We start from the raw sequence: 14,119 nt of genomic DNA, 5'->3' as shown, positions 1-14,119 counted from the left end.
TCTGCAGGTCCAAGGGGATTTGTCCACTTGGAGCCCAAGCTCCTTCCCTCCAGACCAGACCGTGTTCCAGTTATCTATTATAAAACCCTGTATTTCCTTGGCCAAATCCTAAGCCTTTTTCCAGGTCCTTTGTGGGCTTTTGCCCTGAGTTCATCCTCCTGTGGGTAGACTATGCCACTGGTTTGTGCGTTCCATGGGTGATGAGGGGGTGACAATGAGAAAGCTGGGTAGAGGGAAGGCACAGGGAGAAGATAAGTGTGCAGGATGGAATGTCCAGCCTCATGCATATGAGGTCCCTCTGGGTGCCCTACAGAGCTGCAGGGTAGACACAAAGAGGGACTGTCTCCATCTGTACACTTGCCCTTGGCCTTACAAATGTTAGGGGCAGAACTGGATTTAAATTGGGAATTAAAAGAGCTCAGTTGAGTTTTTGGTCTTGTCTCGTAGTATCTTTATGACCTTGAGGAAAATCACTTTCTTGCTCTGAATCGATTTTCAAAATGTGGTTAATAATACTGTGTGGCTCACAGGATTGTTTGAAAGATTGAATGAGACAATATGTGTGAAAATGTTTAGAAAGTTAATTATTTACCTAAATAACACCTAAATTTTTCTTAATAATGTTTTAAAAATGATACAGAATTGATTTATCTGAAAACTTTTATTAGAATATAAGAGGAAAATGCTTATGTCACATTATCAAGCAAAAACTAAGAGATAAATAATGCTACTTTGTAATCATTACCTATATTTAGATAAACATCTACAATAAAACTTAGGTGTGAAGTACTATTTATTTGATTTTACTTTGATTTTTCAGAGACAGGTCAATTGGTACGTTGACTATGTATGTGCTGTTGCTAATTTCTAATAAGGACTCAGCTTACTTCCATTTAATGCTGCTTATGCACTAATATTGAACATTTTTCTTAGTATTTAGTGTAAACCACTATATTGATTATGCTTTTCATAATATTATTAGTAAAGTCATGACTAACGTTTTTTGAATGTTTACAATATCGTGTTTGGTAGCCCACATTTTTTTATTTAGTCTTCACTACAACCCTGCGGGTTAGATAGTGTTAACCCCATTTTTACAGTTAAGAAAACTCATATACATGATTTACAGATTTTAAATGACATTTTGTTGATACTAACTTTTGCTTATTGTGTTCTATTGATGTGGGTCTTGAATTACATCATTTCAACTGGTGCTTTTTCAGTAAACGATTGGTATTTTAGAAGAGAGGAAAGTACTGTTAATAATTTTTATTTTTAATGTTTAGCTGACTTTGTTCCAAAAAAGAGTGAAGACAGTGGTGAAGGCAATAATTGCCCCAGACAGCAGTCAGGGCCCTCATGGCTAAGGCCTGGCAGCCTTTAGGCATGGCCCATAGAATACATGAAAGACCAAGAGAAGTAGACTTTTACTTGTCTATCAGAATTTTTTTCTCAAAAGCAATTGGTCACTCCCACTGGCAGCAGTGTATTTGTTGGAGTGTAGAGCAGAGCAGAGCAGGAACACGTTTCAGAGTACAACATGTGAATGTGAACCATATGGAGAGCTGCAGAACCATAGATTTCTTACTTGATATAGCGATAAAAATGCGTGAATGTTGAAGTCTGAACTTGGTGAAATCAGTATAACATCTGATTATTAAAGGATAGAGGTGCTGTTTTACTGATCATCTTTTATGATGGTAACGTTAACATAGTGGTTTACATATCCCACTAAAGCAAATAAGTGAAAAAAGTTCCTATTTTCTTTTGATCCTATAGGATGTGGATGATTTCTTTGAGCATGAACGAACATTCCTTCTAGAATATCATAACCGAGTTAAGGATGCCTCTGCTAAATCTGATCGGATGACAAGATCCCACAAAAGTAAGGTTTTTCTCTGTGGCTAAAGCTTATATTTTTTTGATGGAATAATTACATAGTAGTGTTTCTTAAACTGTGGTCTATGGAGCCTTGACTCCAAGGCCCTTTTTAGCAAGTCTGTGAGGTCAAAACTATTTTCAATCATATTATGCTTTTTGCCTTTTTCACCATGTTGACATTTATACTGATAATGCAAAAGCCGTGGTGGATAAAATTGCTGGTGCCTTAGCACAAATCAAGGCAGCGGCACCAGACTGTACTAATCGTCACTGTATGCTTCCCCTTGGTGCATTTGCAATTTAACAAACGTTTAATTAAGAATGTCCTTGATGAACCAGTAAAAATTATTAATTGTATTAGCTCTCCCTTGAGTACACTTTTTATATTCTGAGTAATGAAATGGGAAGGTATACATAAAGCACTTTGTATACTGAAATATGACGGTTCTCTCTAGAAAGGCATTTTAGTGATTGAGTTGCAACTGAACTGGCTGCTTTTTCAAAAAGTGCCATTTTTACTAGAAAGAGTGGCTGACAGACAAACTGTCATTATTCAGACTTCAGTATTTGGTAGACATTTTCTTAAAAATTAACTAAGCAAGCCTGTCACTTCAAGGAAAACAACTCACAGTGTTTGTTGACAATAATAAAAAATCATTCCAGCAGTAATTAGAATTTTGGAAACTTGTCTCCATCACCATGAACTTGCTTTCCAATAATTAAAGACTTGTCTAAGGACATTGATGATATTATGAATGTGATATTTTTGATATTGTATACGAAAATGTTAACATTTCATAAGTGTGCCAAGATTTGCATAATTCATTGAACCAATATTTTCTAAATGATCAAGTGCATGGTGTTACAAAATCATGTATGTAAAAGATCCATTCAAAGTGCAAAATAGGGTAACGTTTGTTTGTTTTTTAGCAGCTTTATTGAGGTATATTTGATATAAATAAGATACAATGTTCAGAGTATATTGATAAGTTTTGGCATATGTGTGAAAGCATCATTACAGTTAAGTTAACGTATCCATAACCACCAAACGTTTCCTTGTGGCCCTTTGTAATTCCTCCCTCCCACCCGTAACCCCAGGCAACCACTGATCTGAGTTCTGTCTTTATAGATTAGTTTGCATTTCCTAGATTTTATAAGAATGGAATTATATAGTCTGTATACTTTATTGTCTGGCTTTGAAATTCAACAAATTTATTTTGAAATTCATCCATGTTTTATGTATTAATAGTTAATTCCTTTTTATTGCTAAGTGCTACTCCATTTTATGGATACACCACAGTTTATTCAGCTGTTGGACATTTGGGTGGTTGCTAGCTTTTCGCTATTATAAGTAAAGCTTACTTACATGAGCCATCGATATGTAAGTCTTTGTATGGACATATGCTTTAATTTCTCTTGGGTAATACTTAACAGTAGAATGACTGGGTCATGTGATAAGTGTGTATAATTAACTTTTTAAAAAGTTGCCATACATTTTTCCAAAATGATTGTTCCATTTTACATTCCTACCAGTTGTGCAGAGTTGCTCTTCATCCCTATCAACAATGGTAACCAGTCTTTAATATTAGCCATTCTAATAGGTCAGTAATGGTATCATGGTGTGGTTTTAGTTTGCACTTCCCTAATGACTAATGATGTTGAACATCTTTTCTTGTGTAAGACCTCCAACTTGATTCTTTATCTAAGTTTTTTTTGACCCCTCTAGGTTCTTTACATTTTCATATGGATTTTAGAATCAGCTTGTCACTTTCTACAAAAATACCTGCTGGGATTTTTTATTGGGAGTGTGTAGAATCTGTAGGTCAGTTTGGGGAGGATTGACATTTTAAATTGATCTCCTGATATAGGAATATGGTATACTTTCCATTTAGTTAGGTTTTTAAATTCTCTCAGCAGTGTTTTATAGTTTCCATATACAAATGTTATTCATCTTTAGTTAGATTAATTCCTAATTATTTTTTGGTGCTATTGTAAATAATGTTTTCTACATTTCAATTTCCAGTTCTTTGCTAATGTATAGAAATACTGTGTATTTTCAATATTGAACTTATATCTTGCAACCTTACTAAATAAACTCACTGGTTCTAGTAATTGTTTTGTAGATTCCGTAGGATTTTCTACATAGATGATCATCTGTTAATAAAAACAGTTATACTTCTTGTTTTCCAATTTGGATGCCATTTATTTCTTTTCCTTGCCCCCATTGTACTATAGCTCTACCCTCCACTGCGGTGCTGATGGAAGTGGTGAGAGCAGGCACCTTTGCCTTGTTCTTATGGGAAAAGCATTCGGTCTTAAACCATTAATTATGATGTTAGGTGTAGGTTTTTCCTAGATGCCTTTTATTAAGTTGAGAAAATTCTCTTACATTCCTAGTTTTCTGAGAGGGTTTTTCAAGTCAGGAATGAATGTTAGATTTTGTCAAATGCTCTTTTTACAACTACTGAGATAGTCATCTAGTTTTTCTTTTTTAGTCAATATGGTTAATTGCATTGATCAGTTTTTCAAAGGTTAAATCAACCTTATATTCTTGGGATAATTATCACTTATACCAGTGGAGTTTAATGTGGTAGAATACAAAAAGTTTATAATTTTAGATTTCCCATTGCACTAACCTTTAAAGAAACTACTTGTTGAGTTTTGATGTGGTGTCAAAGAATATCCACAATTATCTGAAAATATTAGTAAAATACTCCTTCCTTTTCCAGCTGCATAATTGTTTGAGGCTAGATTTTTCTCCGCATACTGAACAAAAGCATTATATCCCAGTAGGTTGAATGTAGAAGCAGAGGCAAGAATCCAGTTGTCTTTTTATAAAGCCAGGCACAAAAGAGATTCACAAAAATGTAACAATGTCACTCTGTTCACTAATTTTAAAATAGTTATTTTTCATTTTGAAATGTTATTTATGTTAACATATCATGGTTTTAATACTGATATTTTAAAATGAAATAGTAAATACAAACAATTTTTTTACTTAAAAAAATACCATGCATATTGATAGACATAAACCACATAAACAGAAGCTCTTTGGGGTTATCAGTAATTTCTAAGAGTAGAAAAGAGTCCTAAGACCAAAAAATATGAAATCCTCAGATACAGAGCCAAGTCTGTAGGTACCTAGAAGTATGAACCTCCATTTTGGGGAATTATTACATTCTGTAATAGGAAGGAGGAAATAAAGAAGTCTCTGGCTTGGTAACTTCTATTCTTATGTCATTCTTTTGGGAGGGTTAAGAGTTATTTTTATATTTTATTTTCTTATACCTTTGTGATTTGCAGATTTCTTCTAATGAAGTAGTATTTTATACTTGCCTGTTCAGTAATTAAGAACTATAAAGTAAAAATGTGGGAAACTTTAATTTCTTCCTAGATTCATTACTCATTTGCTTCAGAGCCTTGGACAAGTCACGTAATTGGTCTTGAGTTGGTTTCCTTGTGACATTAAGGATAAAATACCTCATAACTTTTACCCCTCTGTTAAAAGAAACTTTGTCCCAGCCCATCCGCTCCCAGCTCCTCCATCAGGATCTGCGTTTACTTCCCTATTCCCTAATAACCCCAAGTCACATAGCACACCCTATGGACTCCAGATGTGCCCTGTTTGCCTACCTGGGAAACCCCACAGTCCTCCCACCTAGACCAGGCCCTGGCCTCAGCCCATGAGCGTTCACTCCTTCCAAAACAGAAAAATTTTGTAAACCTGAAATGGTACATATTAGTGTTAATTGTAATAATTAGGAATACCTTTATGTTTAGATTTGATCACTTAAAATACAGTCCTACTATTTTAATTTCTTAAAAAATTATTTTGTTCATAAACATTGACATACAGTATCTATTATGTGCCAGCCATCGGTGATTTCAAGATGAAGAAAATATTGTCTTTGTCTTTAAGGAGTTAATAATTTTGCAGGTAGGATAAACATGAAAAACAAAAACTTACAATATATTGTAATCAGTTCAATCGTAGAAGTGCATATTAGTGCTATGGAAGCATAAAGAACTACAAAAGTAGAGAATCATCTGTTAAGAAAACTAAAGAAAATATTTGTGAGTCTTACTAATTCTATTATTTCGCCAAATGGAATGGTTCTTTAAGAGAGATGAAAGTAAAACTATTTTACAAAATTACAAAGTAAAAACTTTTTTCATATTGAATGAACTTACCTTGGACTATGAAAAATTAAGCTTTTAACATCAGTGTAATGTATAAAATCAGGGTCGTTGCATGTTTTTGTGATCATATAATAATAGCTAAAGAGGGCAGTGTTCTCAGAGCCAGATATCATTATAATCCAGGAATTTCTTGCTCTAAAAAAAATAATTTCATGGTCAGTTTAAGCATAAAATACTAATGTATTTGATATTAAAAATAATTTTTCATTCCTACCTCAATAAACCAACCTTCAAAGTGATTTTTAAGTTTTGGGGTTTTTTTAACTTAAACTTTTTTTAAACTTAAACAGGTGAAATCATCTGTTTACCCTGTCCCCAAAGTAATTTGTACCTACTACTAATATAATACTCATCATATTATAGTTTTTCTAATTTCCTTCACTAGACATTGGGTATTTCATATTACATGCACATTGTTTGGCAGGTAGGTGTTCAGTAAGTATTTTTGAATCAATGAATAAATATATTCTTAAAACTTTTTCCATAGGTGCTGCAGATGATTACAATAGAATTGGTTCTTCATTATATGCTTTAGGAACTCAGGATTCTACAGATATATGCAAGTAAGGATTCTGATTAAAAAACATTAAATATAAAGAAAACAAAAATTTTGTTGATAGCCTGGGCATACATAATACTTAAGACCCAGCTGACATTTTAGAATATTTTTGTCAAAACACATTGATAATAAGGAGCTTCTTTATAAATTTAGGTTGGTGTCAGTTTTTATCTTCCGTTTTTTTATTTTTTAAATCTGGGAAATAAAAGTAAACCTTAATATAATATTTTTACCTTTACAAAGATTCTTTTTAATAAAAATGGGCTGATTTGTGTGTGAGAGAGAGAGAGACATAATTTGTGTCAAAATGTTGTTTTAATAAAGTTTATTATAAATTAAAAATTCTGTTTAGAATTAGAATGTATATGTATGTATTTCATTGGAAGCCGAATTGATTAAAGTAAAATTTGATGCTATCAGTTTGCACTTTTTAAAGAGGCTGGCTGACTATTCTAGTTTTTATAGTTTTGTGAATGTTGGAACAACTGGATAGGGATGGTGTGTTGTGCATATAAGTGTAGAAATGCTCTCCGGAAGTTGTCTTGCACAGCCCTCCTTTACTTACTTTATGCTAGTTTTTCACTTTAATTGTAATCTAACCATAGGTAATTTTAGTTGCTCCTATAATATTGTTTAAACCCAACTTTTCATTAAAAAGTAATTCAAATTTTTTAAAAAATGTTAAGTGGAAAAACTATTTTCATAGTTTATGCCTACCTTTAAACCACATCCTTGAACTTGTCTCTAGTATATCTTCTCATTAGACATGTAAGATCCAAGTTTATGGTCCGGCAAAGCAAGGTACCGTAGCTTACACTAATGAACATGCTACCTTCCCAAAGAGTTAGTTAAGTCTTTGATAAGAAGAAAAAAAGTGACCCTTGCCCTGTGTTATCTTGCATAAACCTGTCAAAGCAAGTTCTTTTTAGTAAAACAAAGTTCATAAAATTGCGTTTTAGCTTTCAATAGTATTTGCCCTAATCCAATTACGTCATCTGTAATTACATATTTTACAGAATACCTTTTAATAGTTTGGCATTGGGATATTTTTTTAGTTGGTTGTCAGCATTTGAGAAAGAGGCTGTTTAGTTAAAAGTGAAAGTGAATTGTGAGAAGTTGGTTGTTCATTTCTGTTGTTTTCCAAAACAAAGCAGCTCTATTTAAAAATGTTTAAAACAACTATCAGATATCTTCAAGAACTGCTCCAACTTCAGTATTTTCCTTTTAAATCAGCCTTTTGTCTCTTTGTATGTGATTGTTCTGTAAGAATTTTGAAAGTATAGGCTTTACTTAGTATTATGTGGCATATTACTGAAGAATATCAAGACAATTTTTTTAGAGTTTTAATGTATGGCTTAGACTGTTACCCTGAAATGGGAAATTTTTCTGTAACAAATTTCAAATATGTTGTGGATAGAAGTACAGAGAAATTTTTGTTGAATTAAATGAAATAAACAAGACCATTAAATAGTATTGTAACGAAATAAGAATGTTCATTATTAATATGTTTTGGTGGTATTATGTATTCTCTGAATATTTCAAATGAAAAATTATTTAAAGGTAGCTTCTAATGAAATATTTTTCTCTTCCAGGTTTTTTCTCAAAGTTTCAGAACTGTTTGATAAAACGAGAGTAAGTACTGTTAATTAAACTTTGGTAATCTAAAGCTGTGCATACAGTAGTGTTTTAACTGATGGCAGTGTTTCACTTAATTGAGGAAGATGAGTTATACTGCTGAAGGATGAAGAAACAGATTAAGATTTGAAAATTTGAGAATTTTTCAGGAAATTCAGTTTTTATTATGACCTTTTGGTATTTATGTAAATGTTCATATTCTTGATCAGAAAACATGCTCATTATGAACACTGGGTTTATTTTTATGAAGAATGTTCTTTTCCTGGGTCTTTGTAAGCTAGAACAAAGTCTTAGGTTCATTATAACGTTACCAAGACTATATTATTTTTGATTCCCCTTGACAGACTGGTTTAAAAGTGAATTGTATCAATATGAGGCAAGTATACAACTGCAGATAGGTTTCATTCATAGTAGTAATAATTTAATATTGACAATCTTAGTTTTCAGGGATCGGTCCTAGATATCCTAGATACAATAATATTTAACATTTTAATCACTTGATAGAATAGTGAAAATGTTTATTAGATGTTCAGTGGTACTTAGATGAGAGTGGTAGTGTCTAGTCCATTGTAGAAACCTGATTTCACCATGACCTTTTCAACTGAGTGATGTGTAGTAGAGACAAGTAAAAGAAAAAGATATTCTCACACAAAGGAAAAAGTCCTTAATTATATAAATATTGTTATACTGGGGTCCATATAGCCCATTATTCTGCCTTTGATATTTGTACCAATGAGCGTTTTCAGGGAAGATAGAGTTGTGTGTGTGTGTGTGTGTGTGTGTGTGTGTGTGTACATTTACATCATAAGAATAGAGATATATAACAAAATAACCTTATGTGTAAGTTTTTTCCAAAGCAAATGTCAAGATAGGATTAGGTGGGCAAGACAGTTGTTATGAGGAACAAAGGAAGGAGCAGGAGTAGATAGGAAGAGCCTTCAGACCATGATGCAGGTCTACACCTGTGAAAGGACAGGGCAGAAGAAGGAGTACTGGGAAGGAAGAGTTTCAGACTGTATCACAGTTCTAAGAAAGCTTTGTCTGGGGTGGACGGGTGGCTCAGTTGGTTAGAGCGCGAACTCTGGGCAACAGGGCTGCCAGTTCGATTCCCGCATGGGCCAGCGAGCTGCGCCCTCTGCAACTAGAATGAAGACAATGAGTTGCAGCTGAGCTGCCGCTGAGCTCCTGGGTGACTGGGTGGTTCCTTTGGTTGGAGCACATCCTCTCAACCACAAGGTTGCTGGTTTAACTCCCGCAAGGGATGAACTGCGCCCTCTGCAGCTAAGATTGAACAACAGTGACTTGACTTGGAGCTGAGCTGCACCCTTCACAACTAAGATTGTAAGGACAACAACTTGACTTGGAGCTGATAGGTCCTGGGAAAAACACCCTGTTCCCCAATAAAGTCCTGGAAATACACCCTGTTCCCCAATAAAGTCCTGGAAATACACACTGTTCCCCAATAAAGTCCTGTTGAAAAAAAGAAAGAGAGAAAAAGAAAAAAAAGAAAAGTTTTGTCTGAGTCAAAGGAGCGTCCCTGAGCCACAGTGACCCATTAGAGGAGTTGTGCATCAGGCAGGAATGGGCTGGCACTACTACCCACTGTGCTGTGCTCTGTGAATGGCTGGGTACAGTCAAGGCACGGGGGAGGATGGAACATAATCTTGGTACAAACATGATTCTGGATCCAGAGAGATGGCACTGGGGGCTATCAAATAACTGCTCCTGGCAGCTTGCAATCTCTCTCTCTCTCTCCCTCTCCCCCTCTCCCCCTCTCTCCCTCTCTCTCTCCCTCTCCCTCCCTCCCCCCCGCCCCTTTTTCCCAGGGGTGTCTGCTTCTTTGTGGTTCTGCCTCATTTCTTCACTTGTGCCTAATATGAATGACTGGCCCCCTCCCCCTCCCTTTGACCCCTTTCCTTTTAAGAGGGCCCTCAGCCCAATGGGGCAGAGAGAGGGACCTGTCCTGTGTCTGGTACCCTTATGAGACCATTTGGATTGGCTCAAGTGATAACCTAGCAACCTAGGCTGCCTCCCTCTCCTTATGGCCTGATGTTAATCCTTTTCTTCAGCTGTTTATTTTATACTCTTTAGGCTGGGGCTTGGCTAGGGGAAATCACCAAAGTAAGTGTTTTTTTGTTTTGTTTTTTTGTAAGTGGTTTTTAAAAAAGATAATTTGCTCTCCTGCCTTGGTGCTGTTAAAGAAAAGTAGTGCTTTCAATAATTCAAAAAGTATTTATGTTAGTTTTGAGAATCCATTCTAAAAATCACTTGCTGTTCTTAGGTGATAGGTTTTATTTTATTTTTTAATAACTTATTTTTTAATTATAGTTGACATACAGTATTATATTAGTTTCAGGTGTGAAATATAGTAAATTAGACATTTATATAACTTTACAAGTGATCACCCTGATAAATCTAGTACCCATCTGATATCATACATAGTTATTACAATATTATTGACTATATATCCTATGCTGTGTACTTTACATCCCCCTGACTATTTTGTAACTACCAAATTCTTCTTTTTCTGTTTTTTGTTTTTGTAATTAAAGTTTACTGGGGTGACAATTGTTAGTAAAGTACAATTCGAAAATACAGGTGTACAATTCTGTAATACATCATCTGTATATCACATTGTGTGTTCCCCACCCAGAGTTCTCTTTCCATCACCATATATTGGCCAAATTCTACTTCTTAATCCCTTCCCCTTTTCTACGCAGACCCCTAAAGCCCCCTCCCATCTGTCTACCGTCAAGATGTAATCTATATCTGTGAGTTTGCTTTGTTTTTCAGATTTCATGTATAAGTGAAATCACATAGTATTTGTCTTTCTCTGTTTGACTTATTTCACTTAACATAATACCCTCTAGGTCTATCCATGTTTTTGCAGATGACAAGATTGCATTCTTTTTTATGGCTGAGTATTATTCTGTTGTATATATGTTCCACTTCTTTATCCATTCATCTGTTGATAGAATTCTGTTTCTATTCTGTTGATAGAAACTTGGGTTACTTCCATATCTTGGCTATTATAAATAATGCTACAGTGAACATATGACTGCATATGTCTTTTCAAATTAGTGGTTTGGGTTTCTTTGATTAAATACCCAGAAGTGGAATTACTGGCTCCTTCTTTATCTCTTGTTATAGCCTTCTGTTTTAAAGTCTAATATAAGTATTACTACCCAGGCTTTTTTTTTTTTTTTTCATTTCCATTTTCATGAAATATCATTTCCCATCCCTATACTTTCAGTCTGTGTGTGTCTTTCGATCTGAAATTGAGTCTCATGTAGGCAACTCATGTAAGTGTCTTGTTTTGTTACCCATTCAGCCACCCTGTCTTTTTTTTTTTTTTTTTTTTTGGGGGGGAACAGTGCGTTTCTCCAGGGCCCATCAGCTCCAAGTCATTGTCCTTCAATCTAGTTGTGAAGGGCGCAGCTCGGCTCCAAGTCCAGTTGCCCTTTTCAATCTTTAGCTGCAGGGGGCGCAGCCCACCATCCCATGGGGGAATCGAACCTGCAACCTTGTTGTTGAGACCTTGTGCTCTAACCAACTGAGCCATCCGGCCACCCTTCCGGAAGCTCAACAGCAGCTCATTGTCTTTAATCTAGTTGTGGAGGGCGCAGCTCACTGGTCCATGTGGGAATCGAACCGGCAACCTTGTTGTTCAGAGCTCACACTCTAACCAACTAAGCTATCTGGCCGCCCCAACCACCCTATGTCTTTTTCTTTTTTTTAAAGATTTTATTGGGGAAGGGGAACAGGACTTTATTAGGGAATAGTATGTACTTCCATGACTTTTTCCAAATCAAGTTGTTGTCTTAGTTGTGGAGGGCGCAGCTCAGCTCCAGGTCCAGTTGCTGTTGTTAGTTGCAGGGGGCGCAGCCGGCAACCTTGTGGTTGAGAGGATGTGCTCCAACCAACTGAGCCATCTGGGAGCTCAGCAGCAGCTCAACTCAAGGTGCTGTATTCAATCTTAGTTGCCGCAGGCGCAGCCCACCATCCCTTGTGGGAGTCGAGGAATCAAACAGGCAACCTTGTGGTTGAGAGCCCACTGGCCCATGTGGGAATTGAACCAGCAACCTTTGGCGTTAGGAGCATGGAGCTCCAACAGCCTGAGCCACTGGGCTGGCCCCCCCTATGTCTTTTGATTGGAGCATTTAGTCCATTTACATTCAAAGTAATTGTTGATAATTATGTAGTTATTGCCTTTTTATTATTCATATTTTTTATCCTCGTCTTCTTTAAAAAGTCCTTTAACATTTCTTGTAATGCTGGGTTGGTAGTAATGAGCTCCTTTAGCTTATTCTTGTCTGGGGAACTCTTTGTCTGTCCTTTGATTCTAAATGATAGCTTTGCTGGAAAGAGTAATCTTGATTATAGGTCCTAGCTTTTCATCAATTTGAATATTTCATGCCAGTCCTTTCTGGCCTATGAAGTTTCTGTTGAGAAATCAGCTGATAGTCGTATAGGAGCTCCCTTGTAGGTAACTAACTGCTTTTCTCTAGCTGCTCTTGAGAGCCTCTCTTTGTCTTTAAACTTTGGCATTTTAATTTTGATGTGTCTTGGTGTGGGCCTCTGGGTTTATCTTGTTTGGGACTCTCTACACTTCCTGGGTTTGTATGTATATTTCCTTTGCCAGATTAGAGAAGTTTTCTATCATTGTTTCTTCAAATAGGTTTTCAATTCCTTGCTCTCTCTTCTAGTACCACTATGATGCAGATGTCCTAGAAGCCCCTTAAACTGTCCTCATTTTTTGGATTCTTTTTCTTTTTGCTGTTCTGACTGGGTGTTTTCTGCTACCTTATCTTCCAGATCACTGATTTGATCCTCTGCTTCATCTATTTTGTTGATTCCTTCTAATGTATTTTTCATTTCAGTTATTGTATTCTTCATTTCTGATTGGTTCTTTTTTATGTTTTCTATATCCATTTTTATGTTTCCTGTCTCTTGTTGTTCTACCTGAGATCATGGAGCATCGGTATAAGCAGTGTTTTGAGCTCTGCTTTTGTCTTCATTTTGTTTAGTTCTTTTTCTGGAGCTTCGTTCTGTTCTTTCATTTGGGACGTTTCTTTGTCTCCTCATTTTGGCTGCCTTCCTGTGTTTGTTTCTATGTAGTAGGTAAAACTGCTATGTTTTCCAGTCTTAGTAGAGTGACCTTTTGTAGTAGTTGTGCTGTGGGGTTCAGTGGCACAGTCTCCCTGTACACACACTAAGCCAGTTGGTGCAGATGTGACCTTTGTGTGGGTTGTGTGTGCCCTCCTGTTGTAGTTGAGCCTTGATTGCTGTTGGCATTTCAGTGGCAGGGATTGATTCTTCGACTGATTGGTTATGTGGACTGGCCGTGGCTACAGTGGAGGGCCTTTGGTGCAGGGGCTGACCCTATGGAGCAGGATTTGCTTTAGCAGGGCTCTGGTGCCTGCCCAGTCTGCCCTTTGGGTGTGTCATTTGTGGAGGTTGTTGTGTGGTGCTCTCGTGTGGTTTGAAGCAAGCCACCAGGTGTGTTAGTTGTTGAGCCTCTTGGGAGAGGCTCTAGTGCAGTCCAAGGTCAGCCACTGCCTTTGACCTGCCCAGGGCCACTTGATATGAGCTACAAAGTAATCTGCGATGGTTGCCACTTGTGCTGGGCTTGGAGGTGCCTGGGAAAGGCCAAGGGGCAATTTGAGGCCAGCTGCTGCTAGTGCCAGTTGGGGCTGCTTAGCAAGAAATATGGGACACACTGAGGCCAGACTCTGTTTGCTTGGGGGCTTGTGAACCTTTGAGAGATTTTAGGAAAGTCTCTAGCATGGAAAAGATACTGGAAGCAACTTTGGTGAGCCTGCAAGTTGGGTGGGGTGGGATCTC

The 14,119-nt window shown here is 36.5% G+C and overlaps 1 protein-coding gene across 1 annotated transcript in view; it reads left to right on the top strand.

The window, feature by feature from the left end:
* The window catches only part of SNX6 (sorting nexin 6), a 52,607-nt gene that overhangs the window by 20,868 nt on the left and 17,620 nt on the right, over positions 1–14,119 (top strand). The window contains exons 8-10 of the mRNA XM_019750455.2: positions 1,780–1,885; positions 6,569–6,644; positions 8,233–8,272. Of these exons, the coding sequence (XP_019606014.1) occupies positions 1,780–1,885; positions 6,569–6,644; positions 8,233–8,272 (222 nt within the window). The remainder of the gene's footprint in view (positions 1–1,779; positions 1,886–6,568; positions 6,645–8,232; positions 8,273–14,119) is intronic.

This window comes from Rhinolophus sinicus, linkage group LG03 (assembly GCF_036562045.2).
Source record: "Rhinolophus sinicus isolate RSC01 linkage group LG03, ASM3656204v1, whole genome shotgun sequence".
Lineage (NCBI taxonomy): Eukaryota > Metazoa > Chordata > Mammalia > Chiroptera > Rhinolophidae > Rhinolophus > Rhinolophus sinicus.
The sequence above is the reverse complement of the archived record's forward strand: the minus strand, read 5'-3'. Positions and strand labels throughout refer to the sequence as shown.